This window comes from Lutjanus erythropterus, chromosome 14, assembly GCF_056507025.1.
Source record: "Lutjanus erythropterus isolate fLutEry1 chromosome 14, fLutEry1.hap2, whole genome shotgun sequence".
NCBI classification, from domain to species: Eukaryota; Metazoa; Chordata; class Actinopteri; order Lutjaniformes; family Lutjanidae; genus Lutjanus; species Lutjanus erythropterus.
The window spans coordinates 8120880-8134946 of NC_139330.1; the positions used below are offsets into that span (position 1 = coordinate 8120880).

The window sequence follows — 14067 nt, forward strand, 5'->3', positions numbered from 1 at the left end:
TTTTTGTTTTGCAGGTGCCGAACTTCTTCTCTCGCTTATTTTCCCTTGTTCTTGCTTTTGTAACTCTTACACTGAGAAGTAGAAAACAGAGAACCGGGAAAAGCATTTCTAAAATAGATATGGGTGCGTATTTAGGAAATATGTGGGTCTAGTTTACCTTCTTAAAACATATTCCACAGCTGTGTGCATGAACTTCAACTAGCAAGCACAAAGCATCATTAATTCAAACACTTCTGACCACAGTTAGTACTGTAACTTGTGTCTCTATCCTCTGAATTAGACAAATACAACACAATTTCTGTCACCTGTTTTATGTGGAAATACTTCAATATATTAACCAATGAAGATGCAAAGTGTGCGCAGTGCTGTCTGAATGAGGGATCAAATACATTTAAAATCTACAAAAAAGGGCTGTGATCTCTGAGCGTGAACAGAATATGGAGTCAGTCTCTGCTTAATATTTGTTTTACTGAAATTGAATATGAATAATTGTAAAATATCGCTTCTACAAGGCTCAGACCGACAGCGACAGATCAGACATAAACTTAGCCTTTCATCCTCGCAGCTGTAAAGTTCAAGCTTCACATGAAGTTTATATTATGTTCATTATAATGTTGATTTGTTTGTTTTGATTCATAATGCTTTTTGATCTCAATAATTATTAATACCTTCAGATAATACACTAAAATGGTCAGGTTTGGAGCCCACATTTCTCCTTGTAACATACTGTCGACTGATATATGGCCAATCTGTTTTGACAGTAGCTAAAATTATACCTGGATCTCCTGGAAAAGATGCACATTTTCCTGAGAAAATGTCTCATTTTTGGAAAAATATTAATTGGTACTTGTAGCCTAAGTGGGTACTGGTCAGTCAAAGTTGCCAAGCAAATAAATTTCCTGCAGTTTGACCATTTGTTCTTCACACGCAGTTATGTCATTAGCTTCAGAGCATGTCGATTAAGCACATTTATATACAGCAACATAAACACGTACACCGGGGAACCAGGTTCACACAGCAGAACCAGCAGGTGTCCAGTTCTGAAGCTATCTGCCCTGGTGCTGCAGTATAAACTTTAAACAAAAAGCAACATGAAAAACAGTTACTGACATCCGACCTGCTACTCTCATTATTTAGTTGGTTTCAAATGAGGCTTAACGTTCACACAGTTTCTCTTCACTGTCTGTCGATAGTCCAACATCGCCCCAGCCTGTGGGAAGAGCCTCATTAGCTGTAAAATATGTTAGCACCAAATTGACCCAGATAGCTGCAAAATAAACACTAAAACAACATAAAACATAGCAAAAGTTGCGTCATGGACAGATGGTATATGTCCATCATTGAGCTCGTAGTGTTGCCGGCTGGCGCTCGTTGAAAAAGGAGGCCAGCGAAGTAATATCCACACGCACGTTGTCATCAAAAATAAACTTTTAATCCAGTCAGCTCTTCTGTCCTCTGAGGCTGGAGGCTGATGTAGCGATTTGTGCTGCTTCTCTGACGTGGTGTCACTTAGTAAGAGTAATCTAATTAATTAGAGTAAATGTTCAGTAAATGGCCTACTACTCAAAAATAAAGTACCGTGAAATATTTTCAGAACACAGGGGTGCACAATTTGGAAGTAAACCAACTGGCTTTATCAGTCTTTATCTATCTTTATCAAGCATGTATGTCCACACATAGTATGGGAAATATGAGAATGACAAGAGCTGCTGTCCTTAAAGAGGCTAAAATTGCTATTTTCATGAAAATGTTTCAAATGACCATGTCCCACTGGACAAAAAATAAGCCACAGTATCCTGGATATTACAGCTGCCATCTTCCACTTGTAATGTCATTTGGGGTTGTTTCTATTTGTGAAAGTCTCACGAGGTTTGTATGTGTTGTTTCTTCATTGTGCATGTTGTACAAACTAATTATGTTTTGTTATGTAACAACACTGTGGCCTGGTTAGAGGTGGGAAAAGATCATGGTTTGGATTAAAATGATGCTTGCTCATGAGCACAGCTCAGCTGTCAATGATAACCTGAATTTTTTATACCATCAAATTACTAATTATTAAATCTGGATGCATCAGAAAAATGCACTTGAAAAAAAAAACACTTGAATGTACAGCATGATAAGATCAACCCAAAATGGCAGCTGTTTTTAGTGAAAAAGCTCCAAAAACCCACCGTACCCAACCTGCCCAGCACCAGACAGCAGACACACACAGTTAGCAACTAGCCAGTGGACACAGTGATACATTAAGCAGCTAAAGAGCCACATATTTTCGACAAGAGGTGGTGGAGACCAAAAACGGAGCAAAAAGAGAGTGAATATTGTCCTTACACTTATTACCAGTTCACCACTTCAACTAACAAGGTGTCATGTGTCAATCTTGTGTTCACAGCTTGTTTCCGCTGCCCTCAGTGGCTCAGAATTATTGCAGGTTTAATGTGACCTCACAAAAGGTAGATCCTCCAGGGGTGCACTGAATGGTCGGGTCACCCCTGAAATATTCACTCCAGGCTTATTTTTGGCTTAGTCATGAGCTGCCTTTCGTAAGTGGGACAAATTAACATTTTGAGAGGTCGGCACGTTCAGAGGGAGGGGAGCCGTGTGGCCGGCTGAACTGAACCTCAGACGTAAATCGACTGGATTGACCTGACACAGCCAAGGCCCACTGCTGTTAAGCCATGCTCCAGTGGGACATAGTATAAATAAATAAATAAATAAAAATTACGCACATGCAGATTTAATGTCACCCATGCCAGCTCCAAGCATGATTCAACTTGAAGCCTGACACCAGTATTTACTGTTTCCCATCTCCCCACGCCGTCCTCCTCCTATTAATTTGGTTGTCCCTCTGCATAGCACTCAATCTTCATCTTGTTTCTTCCCCTCCTGCAGTTCGAGAGGAACGATCCCATGAATGGCAGAATCACTGAGAGACAGTTTGGGGGCATGCTGCTGGCCTATAGTGGCGTCCAGTCTCGTAAACTCAAGCAGATGCAGAAGGGCTTGAAGAAGATGTTCAAGGATGCACAGGTAGATAAAACTGTTCTTGTTCATGGTTTCCTGCAACTCTGAGATAAGTAATTGCTACTCTGTGGTTATATATGTGGTGCTAAATTTGGTGGTGTGAGTGTTTTAAGTGATTGGCCTACATACGAAGAAAAAGAGAGTGACAGGACATTGAGAGTGTGTGAGAGAAAGACGGGATGAGAGATAATATATCACCAGGAGAGGACAGCACATTCGGAGGCTGACATTGTCCACTTGACCGACACTTACTGGCCCCATTTAGACGGGACAAAATCTCCCACTGAGACCAGGACTGGGTATCAGTGTTCAGTACCCTTCAGTCGAAGTAACCCAGTACCAAGTAGTGCTGAAATTACTCCAGTCAAATGATGCCTGCATTAGATCCTTTTTGTACCCAGAACTAGTAGAAAAAAAATACAATTTATTTGGTTTTGCTCACAGCCAATCACTGCATATTGTAGCTGTTTAACCACATGTTTGTGTCCGTGTACACATAGTGTTCATTTCTGAGGTCATGCACAACCATCACTCCAAATGGATGCAGGATACGTGTAGTTAAAAGCAGGTGTATCTCTGGTTTGACATGTGTCAGCCCTAAGCAGCGGAGTTTGCACACTTTTGAAGGTGTGCCTACTTTTAAAAACTGTTTATTTCCCTATAAAGTATCCATTATTTTGTTATCTAAAAAGGTTCATTTTGAAAGTCAGGAAAGGTTTGTTTTTTTATCAGCAGTAACTAAACATGACACATATCCATCTGAAAGCGAACTTGAACTCAGACAGTGATGCAGGAGAGAAACAAAATTTCAAACCACAGAGATTCAGTTAGGAGCCACAAAAGTACTGAGAGCTGAACACTGAGACTTTTGAAAACTTCTTTCTCTCTGGTCTCCTGCACAGGCAGTGAGTCTCGGCTTTCCAGTGCACGTTAGGAAAAAAAATAGACAGACAGACTCGTCTGCTGGCAATGGAAAAAGGGTCACTTTCCATTTTAAGTGAGTTTAGCCACATTTAAAAATCTGCATATATGCAGTTATTTTGGTCTTTAAAAGGAATTACTCTCCCTACCTTCCATTATCTCTGTTTGTGGTGACCAAATACAGAGCCACCTGCACTCAGCAGAAGGACATAATTAATCCTCCGTCTCTCTGTGAGCTTCTTAATAATCCCTGTCTCTGTCAGTGTCTAAATCAGGTTTTGTCCTCATTAGGTCTTCCTATCCATCAACAACCCTGTCTTCTGTTTAGATTTCTTCCAACTGAGCAGTGTCATGCAGTTTCTTACAAAAGAAATAGTTTTGACTGTCTGTCGCCTAGGCACGTCTTACACCACCACATTGCTCTAAGCCAGTAAAATGTCTCCACTGGGACAAACCAAACAGAGGAAAAATATTCAAGATGCAGAGGACTTGAAGCCAGCTGCAGTATTCACCTATCCCCTAATTCCAATGTTTTTCATGATCTTTGGCTTCATGTATGTTCCACCTCACTGCCCCATCAGACACAGTTAGCAACTAGCTAGTGAACATAGTGAAGAATTAAACTGCTAAAGAAACACGCATATTCCTCAGGAATAGGTGGAGACAAAAAACAGAGTAAATATTGGACTTGGACTCATCATCAGTTCGCCACATCAACTTAAAAGCCGTCATCTGTCAGTGTTGTGTTCACAGCTTGTTTCTACTGCACCTAATGACCAAAAGAAGCAGTCACTGCAGGTTTTGTCTTCCCTGTTTCCTCTTCTATCAATCAAACACTTCTCATTCTGTTTAGTTTACTTCCGACTGAGCAGTGTCATGCAAGGTTTCTTACAAAAGAAAGAGTTTTTGGCTCCCCATCACCTAGACATGTCTTACACCACCTCATCGCTCCAAGCAAGTAAAATGGCTCCACTGGGACAAACCAAACAGAGGAAAAACATTCAAGATGCAGAGGGCTTGAAGCCAGCTGCAGTATAAACTTACCTATTTCCTATTTCCAGTGTGTTGCATGAATGTTGGTTTCATGCCGGTTCCACCTCACTGTAATGAGCCCCATCAAATATGAATTAGCAGCTAGCTGGTGGACATAGTGAAGTTGCTAGAGACACATTTTCCTCAGGAATAGGTGGAGACCATAAACAGAGCAAAAAGAGATTGAATATGGGAAAGTTAGGAAGTCAATGTTATGTTTACAGCTTGTTTTCTCAGCCCGCAATGGCCAAAAGAATCAGTTACTGCAGTTTTAATGTCACTTCACGTTACAAAGGCAGATCCTCCAGGTTTTTGTCTTCCTCATTTTCTCTGCTGACAGTCAAAAACTCCTTATTCAGTTTAGTCTATTTCCGACTGGGCTGCGTCATGCAAAGCTTCTTGAAAAAAAGAAAGATTTTTGACTCTCCATCGCCCAGACACATCTTACACCACCACATTGCTCTAAGCAAGTAAAATGGTTCCACTGGGACAAACCAAACAGAGGAGATATGTAAAAATATTCAAGATTCAGAGAGAGCTTGAAGCCAGCTTCAGTGTCTCTCTATCCCTTTCCCTTTTTTCAGTGTTTTTCATGAACTTTGGCTTTGTGCGGGTTCCGCCTCACTGTAATGAGCCCCATCAGTCAATTGACTGAAGTTACGCCCATGCATATCCTGTCCCTAGAGGTGTCGCAACAAAATACCTCCCATTTCTTTTTCTTTTTCATAGTAAGCCTCATGTAATAGCTTGTTGGTATACATTAAAGCACCACAGATGTCAGACTGAGCCATGATGAGGCAAGTTTGATGGTTAAATGCCGTGATTAGCCGAGAAAAGCTGCCGTTCCTCCCAGGCATGAGAAAAAGACGAGGCTGGGTGCTGCCAGAGTTTTGTCTCTCTGAGGAATTAAACTGCAGTAAGCATCCCTCTTTCCCTCTTTCACCCTCTCTTTTTCCATCCCGCTCTCCATCTCTCAGCATTGGCATAACCTGTAATGCAAATGAGAAGAGTGTTATTTACTGCCTAAGACCAGCTGCTCGGTTTTCTTTGTAAATGAGCTCATCAGCAGTGCGGCAGCTGTGTGTCTGTGCGTCTGTTTCTGTGTGTACATGCACATGTGTGTCTTAGGCCGTCTGTTTCCCTTTTCCGTCCGTGGCGCACTGTTTGTCCATGTGTGACAACAGCTTCTGCCCACTTCCTCTCGTCGTTTATGTCACAATGCTGAGCTGCTCCCAAAATGTCATTGTGCAGTCGCAGCTCTTGTCATGACAATATTTGGCTGATTTTTCACAGGATTGCAGAGGCTCCAGTGGCTCAGGTAACTGCAGGAATGATTTGTTCCTGATTTGTCACAGGCTTTCTCAATCTTCTTGTTTTTTTGTATTTTCCCTTCTTGTGCAGGGCATTACATTTGAGGAGGTGGAGAATTTCTTTACTTTCCTGAAGAACGTGAACGACGTGGACACAGCCCTGAGTTTCTACCACATGGCTGGAGCCTCCATAGACAAAGGTACACCCACATTTGCCCTTTTTCCTCTGACATTCTCTCTTTCCTCCTAATTACTCCCCTTTTGGACTTAACTGTTGTCACTTTCATCCTCTGTCTCTCAGAGCTGTTAACACTCAGCCAGCCAGATCCACTTCCCACATCTCTTTTTGCCTGGCTTTGCTCCCAGTCCTTGCTCAGCCATTTGTCATCTGTTTGTCCATCCATCCGTTTATCTGTCGCCTCTTCCTCCAGGCCAGCAGGAGAGCGCATGCTCAAGTCCAAGAACCCCGAACATGCACACATGACAGACCACTTTTTACTCAACAGTGCAGCCTACTGATGCCTACTGACACATGTCAGCATCATCAGTGGGGGAGGGAGAGGAGGGTTGACCCGTCGTTACGTGGTTGCTGTTTCACTCCACAGCACCAGAAGGGTGTATTTCATCTGTAAGCTGTTGGATGGACTGGAGGATTTCATCAACACTTTCAGATAGTGTTGCACAATTAATCGAAATATTATCGCAATCACAATATGGCCAAGTGCAACATCCAAATCACAGAAGCTGCAATTTTTTGATAAAGGAGAATATGTGACAAACAGCATTATAATGAAGTGCTGTAATGCTGCAGAGATGCCCTGGACTACAAATCTTGTTCCCCAGATGTAAGAAAACATGTTTGTTTGGTACAGACCCCAACAAATGTCACATCATCATGATTTCCCATCGGTGAAAATAAAAATTGTGATGCAAAAATGACCATTTCTGCTATTGGTAGATCATATCACAATAGCAATATGTGTCTAAATAATTGCAATATGGTATTTTTACCATAATGTGCAGCCCAACATCCAAAGTACCCTGAAGCAAAACCTTAAAATTGTAATATGAAGGATTTTCTTCACAATAAAAGCCACCCAGTTCAGCCATTTTAACACTTAATGTGAAGCATCTGCAGTAGGACGCACCGTTTGCATTAGCAGTCAGTTCATCATTCATAGTATTATGTGTCTAATTTCATGAAGATCTTAAAGGGACAGTGGCAGTTGGCACGATCCCAGTTTGGAGAAGCAGCAGGAGTACTGGTGTAGGAAGCTAAGCAATGAACTGCCGGTAGCAAAAGCATTTTAGCCACCTAAAAAATCAATCAATATTAGTGTAAGTGTATGCTGTATGTAGAATATTTTCACCACTTTACCTGAAAGGAAATGGCTATAAGCCAAATATCACTCTCTCCAAACTAACCAGACTTCTTTGGTGAAAAATACAAAAAAAGAAAATAAAACAAGTCCCTTAAAATGAACAACTAATTTCTTTCCTTTTTAGAAAAACAACCATTTTTATGATACTATAAAATATACTACCAATACTATACTGTATTATATTGACCTGTAATACATAAATTATAAGATACTTTATACAGTATGATAATACTACACTCTGGCCTGGCTGATCTGATTGGTTACACTTCAGAAGTAATAGCCAATGAACACTGAAGCCTGTGTCACAGAACAGCACTGCTGTCGCAGTCAGGCAGCGACACAGAGCTGCTCCGCTGACCGAGCTCAAGTTGCAGTAAACATCACAATCTTATGATCTATTTCTGTGATGACAAGCATGCCCAGAAGTCACAGCCAACAGGATTACACTCAATGGAGGCCAAAGCGACGGCTTTTAAATCAGTCGCACTGGCCTTTTTTTTTTTCTTTTTTTTTAAAGACTGCAGTGCCACACAGTGTTGCACCTCAGAGTGAGACACAGCACACATCTGTCTTGTCTTATCACTGCAACTCTGCATCGGCAATCACAGAGTTATCACTTTGAAAAAGTAACAGCTGCAGTTAAACTGTATTTCACACTACAGCTGCAACTAACAATTATTTTCATAGTTGATCATTCGGTCGATTTATTATTTCCTAAAGCCCAAGATGACATCTTCAAATCTTGTCTCGTTTTACTCACTACCCATAGATATTCAGTTTACTGTCATAGAGGAGTAAAGAAAACCCCAAAAATATTAAAGAGTCTAGAATCAGAGAAATTGGACTTTTTCTTGTAAAAACTTTAAATGGTTGGTGAGTAGTTTAATAATCGATTAATCGTTGTAGCTCTGTTTCATACTATGATTGATAATTTTTGTCTGCTGAAATGTGGTGATCTGGATCATGGTCCGACTGTGTTCCAACTGTTGTGCTTTATATGGTTACATCGATTAAACAACAATGATTTTTAGTAACTGAGTTACTCAAGTTTCTCGAGGAGTTGTTTCAGCCCTCATGAATTTGTTTGTTATTGTATGATATGTTGTTGTATTGCATTTTTTTGAAAAGGTTAGTTCAGATTCACCAAAGTCACACGATAACACAAACAAACTAAGAGATTGAGGCAGCAGTGGACCAGCAATTATAGTGTTCTGCATGCGAAAACAAATGTTTTTGCAAAAAGAAACTGATTGAACAATCAGAAAAGGCGAGGTAAAGTGATGAAAATATTTTAAATATAATGCTGTGCTTAGCTTCCATGCTAGTGCTCCTCTCTGATCCCCAAACTGGGGACTTGCCGACCGCCATCTACTGTAGGTGATACACTGAGTAGCTCACACGACCCCACCTCTAATAATCCAGACTTTCCCTTTAAGGATTATTTAGTTGAGTGTTGCTGACCCTGCATTCTCACCTCTGAGGACTGTGTCTACAATGGCTATTCAAGAAGATAAATTACCATATGTCTAATGAATCATTAAATTAGTCTTGTTTCATTAATCTTCCTCAGCACATTCATTTTTACTCAATTCATTCTGTACGATCCAAACAATGAAAGTCAAGTGAATGAGAGCAGCATAGGCTGCGAGGACCTGTAGCAATTGTTTGATGAGTCAATTGTTGTCTTCATTTATCGTAGCGATTCTGCCGTTCAATAGGCCTCCATATGTTCTCTGTCAGCACGTCTATTAGTTCTGATTCACTGAAGAATCAGCAGCTGCTTTGAGGGAGTTTGGGGTCGACCCTGAGGTGCTTGTTTCCAGCGTATGGCTTCAGCCGCATGTCTACACCAGCCGTCTAACAAGCCTGCGTGTGTGTGTGTGTGTGTGTGTGTGTGTGTGTGTGTGTGTGTGTGTGTGTGTGTGTGTGTGTGTGTGTGTGTGAGAGAGAGAGAGAGAGAGTTTTTGAAAACATCAGGCTGGAGGGCTGCCAGGCATACGTCCGCAAATTATCTCCGTCTTCCCATCATGGTCCTCCTGCTCTTAAAGCCTGCAGGAGCTCTCGTGTTTCTGTCTTGTCTTTTATATCTTTGTTTCTCGTCCTCATCACTTTCATCTCACTCTCAAATCCAATGATTTCACACCCTTTTAGTACTGTTGCTCATATGTGGGTGTGTTATCTGGAACTGCATATTGTCTTTCTTAAAGGTAGAGAAGAAGGCCACTAATGAGATTCTTGGCGGAGTGATTCAGCTGTTTTTTTCCTCAGTATCTCTGTACCATTTGCAGTGAGATTTAGTTGGATATTATTCTTTTCATCGCAGCCCTCTCCTCTTTCTCATACTCCTCCACTTGTGCGCCCTTTGAAGTCTAATAATCAATCATTCTGGTTGAGACTGTGGAGTTTTTCCATCATTTTTATTATCTATTTGTTTTCCTGAAATGACCCCGAGGCTCTCCATTTCCCTCTCTTACTCGCTACACCTCCATCCCGTCCCGCCTTCCATCTTTTTCTCATTCCTCTTCGCCAGCTCATTCTCAGCTGGATGTCCTGATGCCGTCTCCTCCTCCTCCTCCTCCTCCCCTCAGCCACTTCTTTCTCTCTCTCATGTCTATCAGATAAGAGTCTCCCCGGTGAATGGGAGCCCTGCCTGCTATCGATCTCCAGCAGTTTGGCTCGCACACAATGTCCTCCATATGGGCCATTTATGAGCTGGCTTGTGTGACTCGCACCTCTATTACTCCATCTCACAAACAGTGAATCTCTCTATCTGTGCTTCCCGCCCCTCTTGTCTCTCAGTTACCATGAAGCAGGTGGCTCGCACTGTGGCCAAGGTGGAGCTGTCAGATCATGTGTGTGATGTGGTGTTCGCTCTGTTCGACTGTGACGGTGAGTATCTGGGACCGGTCGCACAAAACACAAGTTAAGACTGAACTTAACTTGAACTTAAAGTCCAAGTTAAGGTTTCCTAACAATAAAACCAGTTGCACAAAACACCCTTAAAGCTACTACGAGGAGTTTTTAACTGGTTATAAAACAGTCTCCCTTTATTACTGATGCCTTTATATGACTTGGTTAAGTTAACAAGACCATCTGCAAGAAGATTGGCTATTTTTTAATACCTGCCCCAGGTCAGATTCTCTGTGAAATCTGATGAAACAAGCCTGTATACTGTGTTACAGTGAGTAGTACTTAAGCCTCGTCCACTGGTGGACTTCTGACAGGCATGTTTCTAGTTTAACCAGCTGGGAGAAATCATTGACTGTTACAGAAAAACAGCAAATATCAACATGGCAATAATAGATTATGATACAGAACAAGAGTGGGCCAAGTACTGATCCCTGAGGAACACTTTATTGGACCTTAGAGCAGAACGACAGTTAATGATCAGAACTAAGAATGTGGCTGCCTCTTGAGACCAAAAAGATGTTCAAGGCGGTGTAGGAGGATTTCATGATCCACGCTGTCAAAGACGGCACTTAAATCAAGTAACATCAAGACAGATGAGAGATGGGTGTGTCATACTTGAGGAAAAGCCTTAAGGTGTTTTGTGCAACTGGCTGGTTCATCATCGCTCTTCTCCGCAAATATTTGTGGAAAACAAACACCACCTCCTCTGACAGGTGGTAATCATCAATAAATAGAGTTCATTTCCTCCTCTTACTCAGTCTTCTTTTATTATTTCATCATCTCTCCCACTGTCCATCTCCCCTCTCCCCCTCCTCCTCTCCCCCCCCCCCGCCTGCCTGCCTGCCTGTCTCCTCCTCAGGGAACGGAGAGCTTAGTAATAAGGAGTTCATAGCCATTATGAAGCAGCGGCTGATGCGTGGGCTGGAGAAACCCAAGGACATGGGCTTCACTCGGCTGGTGCGCGCCATGTGGAAGTGTGCCCAGGATACCGCCTGGGACTTCGCCACACCAAAGACATAATAGAGGTGCAGAGGCAACGTGTGAGCGGGAGAGAAAGGACGGCGTGTGAATAAAGCAGCGACAGCGGCCACAGCAGCATTAAAAGACACTCTCCTTCAACAGGTCTAAAGAATTTAAACAGACAATTAAATGCAATGAACTCATTAGGACTGCAGCTCTGAGGTGCATCATCAATCATTAACGCATGTCGCTGTAGTTCAAACTATCGATATAGTGACTGAAGCATGCTGACGCAGCGCGGTGTGTCCTGAGAGGCTTCTGTAGTGTGCCTGTACAAGGCATCATGGGGGTTTGTATATCTATATAAAATATACAAAGTTGGTGTGTTTATTTTTTTGCCATATTCTGTAAAGGAATGATTCAGCAGGTGACTGTGTAACCCTTTGTCAAATACTAATAATGGCACTTTTTATATCCTTATATTTACCATATTTTACTGCTAAAGGGAAGACAAGAAGTGGAATCAATCTTCTTTGACCTTCAGCTGTAGAAATGCCGCAGTACGTCTGTTCTATACTGACAACAGACCTTTAGTTATTTCAATACCACTTTACAATAAGACTACCCTTATAAAGGATTTATCATAAGGTTATTAATTGGGTTGTAAACACTTCATAAGTTATTAATAAGGTGTTACAACTCATTTAAAGTTTAAAGGTCAAACAGCGAGCCCACATTTATCTGTCGTGTTCAGCCTCAGATCTCACTTCTCCGTCAGCAGCATTTATACCTGCCAGCTTTGTCACATATTTATCATTATATCATGGTCTGGGTGAATACTCTCTTCTAATTGGCCGGCATGTGTGCGTTAAAACCGCTTAACGCACACGTAGTTCGGCTCAAGTTTAATCGCTACTCAAAATTCATCCACTACCCAACTTGCAACCATAGCAACATTGAAGAGCACAGCTGTCAAAGCTAATACCACCTCCTAACTGAAGGTGATTGCTTCAGTTTTCCTAAATGAAGACGTCCTAGAGAACCGGCTGAGTGCTTGCTTGAAAAATCTGCTTTGCCATCATGCCATCAAACCACTGTCATCGATTAATCTGTTATTCTTTTGATTAACTGACTAGTTGGTTGGTCGGTGTTTCCCAAAGCCCAGGATGATGTCCTCAAATGTCTTCTTTTGTCCACAACCCAGGAAGTAGTTACAGTTGAGAAGCTAAAAACACAGAATTTGACCCCTTTTTCTTAAAAAATTACTGGATTATCAAAGTAGTTGACAATTAATTTAATAGTTGATTAATAATTGATTATCTGATTAATTGCTGCAGCTGTAATAAGCAATAACTTGATCTTGCCAAATAGTGAGTTCTCAGCAATGAATGAAAACTGTTATAACTTGTTTATTATTATTTCTAAAGTGTTTACAACCCTAATTAATAACCTATTTATAATAGTAGTGTTATTGTAAAGTGGTAGTGTTCATTTCCTTGGTGGGACAGAGAGCAGGAGTCTCTCATCTTCTTCAGTCTGTTTGCTTCAGCTGCATCTTTTTTCCGAACACTGTTTCCATAAAAGATCAATGATGCTTGTCTCGCTCTACGATGTACCGTTCAAAGTATGTATTCCTCTAATTATTATTGCTCACTGAAACACTTTATTTTAAAATGGATGTTAAAAAATGCTCTATTAAAGATGTTTTTAATAATGTAAAACTGATTAAGCTTTATTTACGAACGGCTGCGCTCTGCTCCAGTTGTAAGTTGGATTGTCGTCCTGCCACGATCTCATTTTACCTCCTCGACTCTGAGAGAAGCACTGTGGGGGATTAGAGAGACAAATCAGGGGGCACCAAGGAAGTCATTTGTCATGTGTAATGAAATGGGGTGTAACATTTTTAGGCAAAGAAATGCACAGCTAATTGTATGCAGTGGTTTTGAGCGTGAGCCAGAGAAAGGAAAAAATGGTAATGTGTGTGTGTGTGAGCAGTCAGCAGTTCTGTCTAATTGAAATGGACAGGATGGGGCAGTCATCGGCCTCTGCTGCCCATTAAAAGATTGTCCTGCAGCCCCTCGTACACACTCTCCTGCTGCATCGGCCTGAACCGAGCTGGCTTGCTCCCCTGCACACATTGCGACTGACAGACGGAAGTGGTACTCAGAAGTGACTGCTCGGCAGGAGATTAGGTTGAAGGGCCGTTCATCAGTATTCCTCCGCCGCTTTTCTTTCCAGAGTTTCTGTCTGGCTTTAAAAATCTGATGGATTCTAAAATGATTTTTAACAGATGATCCTCAGTGTCGTATCGACTTTTCAGGTGTGCTATATTTTTCTTTTGTTTTGTTTGTTTCCAGCTTTGTGAAAATGTATTTTTTAAACTAATGTGGTTTTGAATGGTTTGTTTATCTGAAGACGTGGGAGAATTTTCTGAACCCATCATTTAACATTTAATCTTTCAGTTTTTCAGAATAATCACCAAAATGGGAGATAGATGGTTTTACTTCACCATAACTAAATCTGCAACTAAG

General features: G+C 41.4%; 1 protein-coding gene across 2 annotated transcripts in view; it reads left to right on the forward strand.

The window, feature by feature from the left end:
- micu1 (mitochondrial calcium uptake 1) overlaps positions 1-11951 on the forward strand; it is a 50403-nt gene extending 38452 nt beyond the window's left edge. For both annotated transcript variants that reach the window (XM_084735479.1, XM_084735480.1), the window contains 4 exons: positions 2890-3027; positions 6376-6484; positions 10466-10555; positions 11436-11951. In XM_084735479.1, the coding sequence (XP_084591605.1) occupies positions 2890-3027; positions 6376-6484; positions 10466-10555; positions 11436-11596 (498 nt within the window). In that variant the 3' untranslated portion in view covers positions 11597-11951. The remainder of the gene's footprint in view (positions 1-2889; positions 3028-6375; positions 6485-10465; positions 10556-11435) is intronic.
- The last annotated feature ends 2116 nt before the right edge of the window (positions 11952-14067 follow it).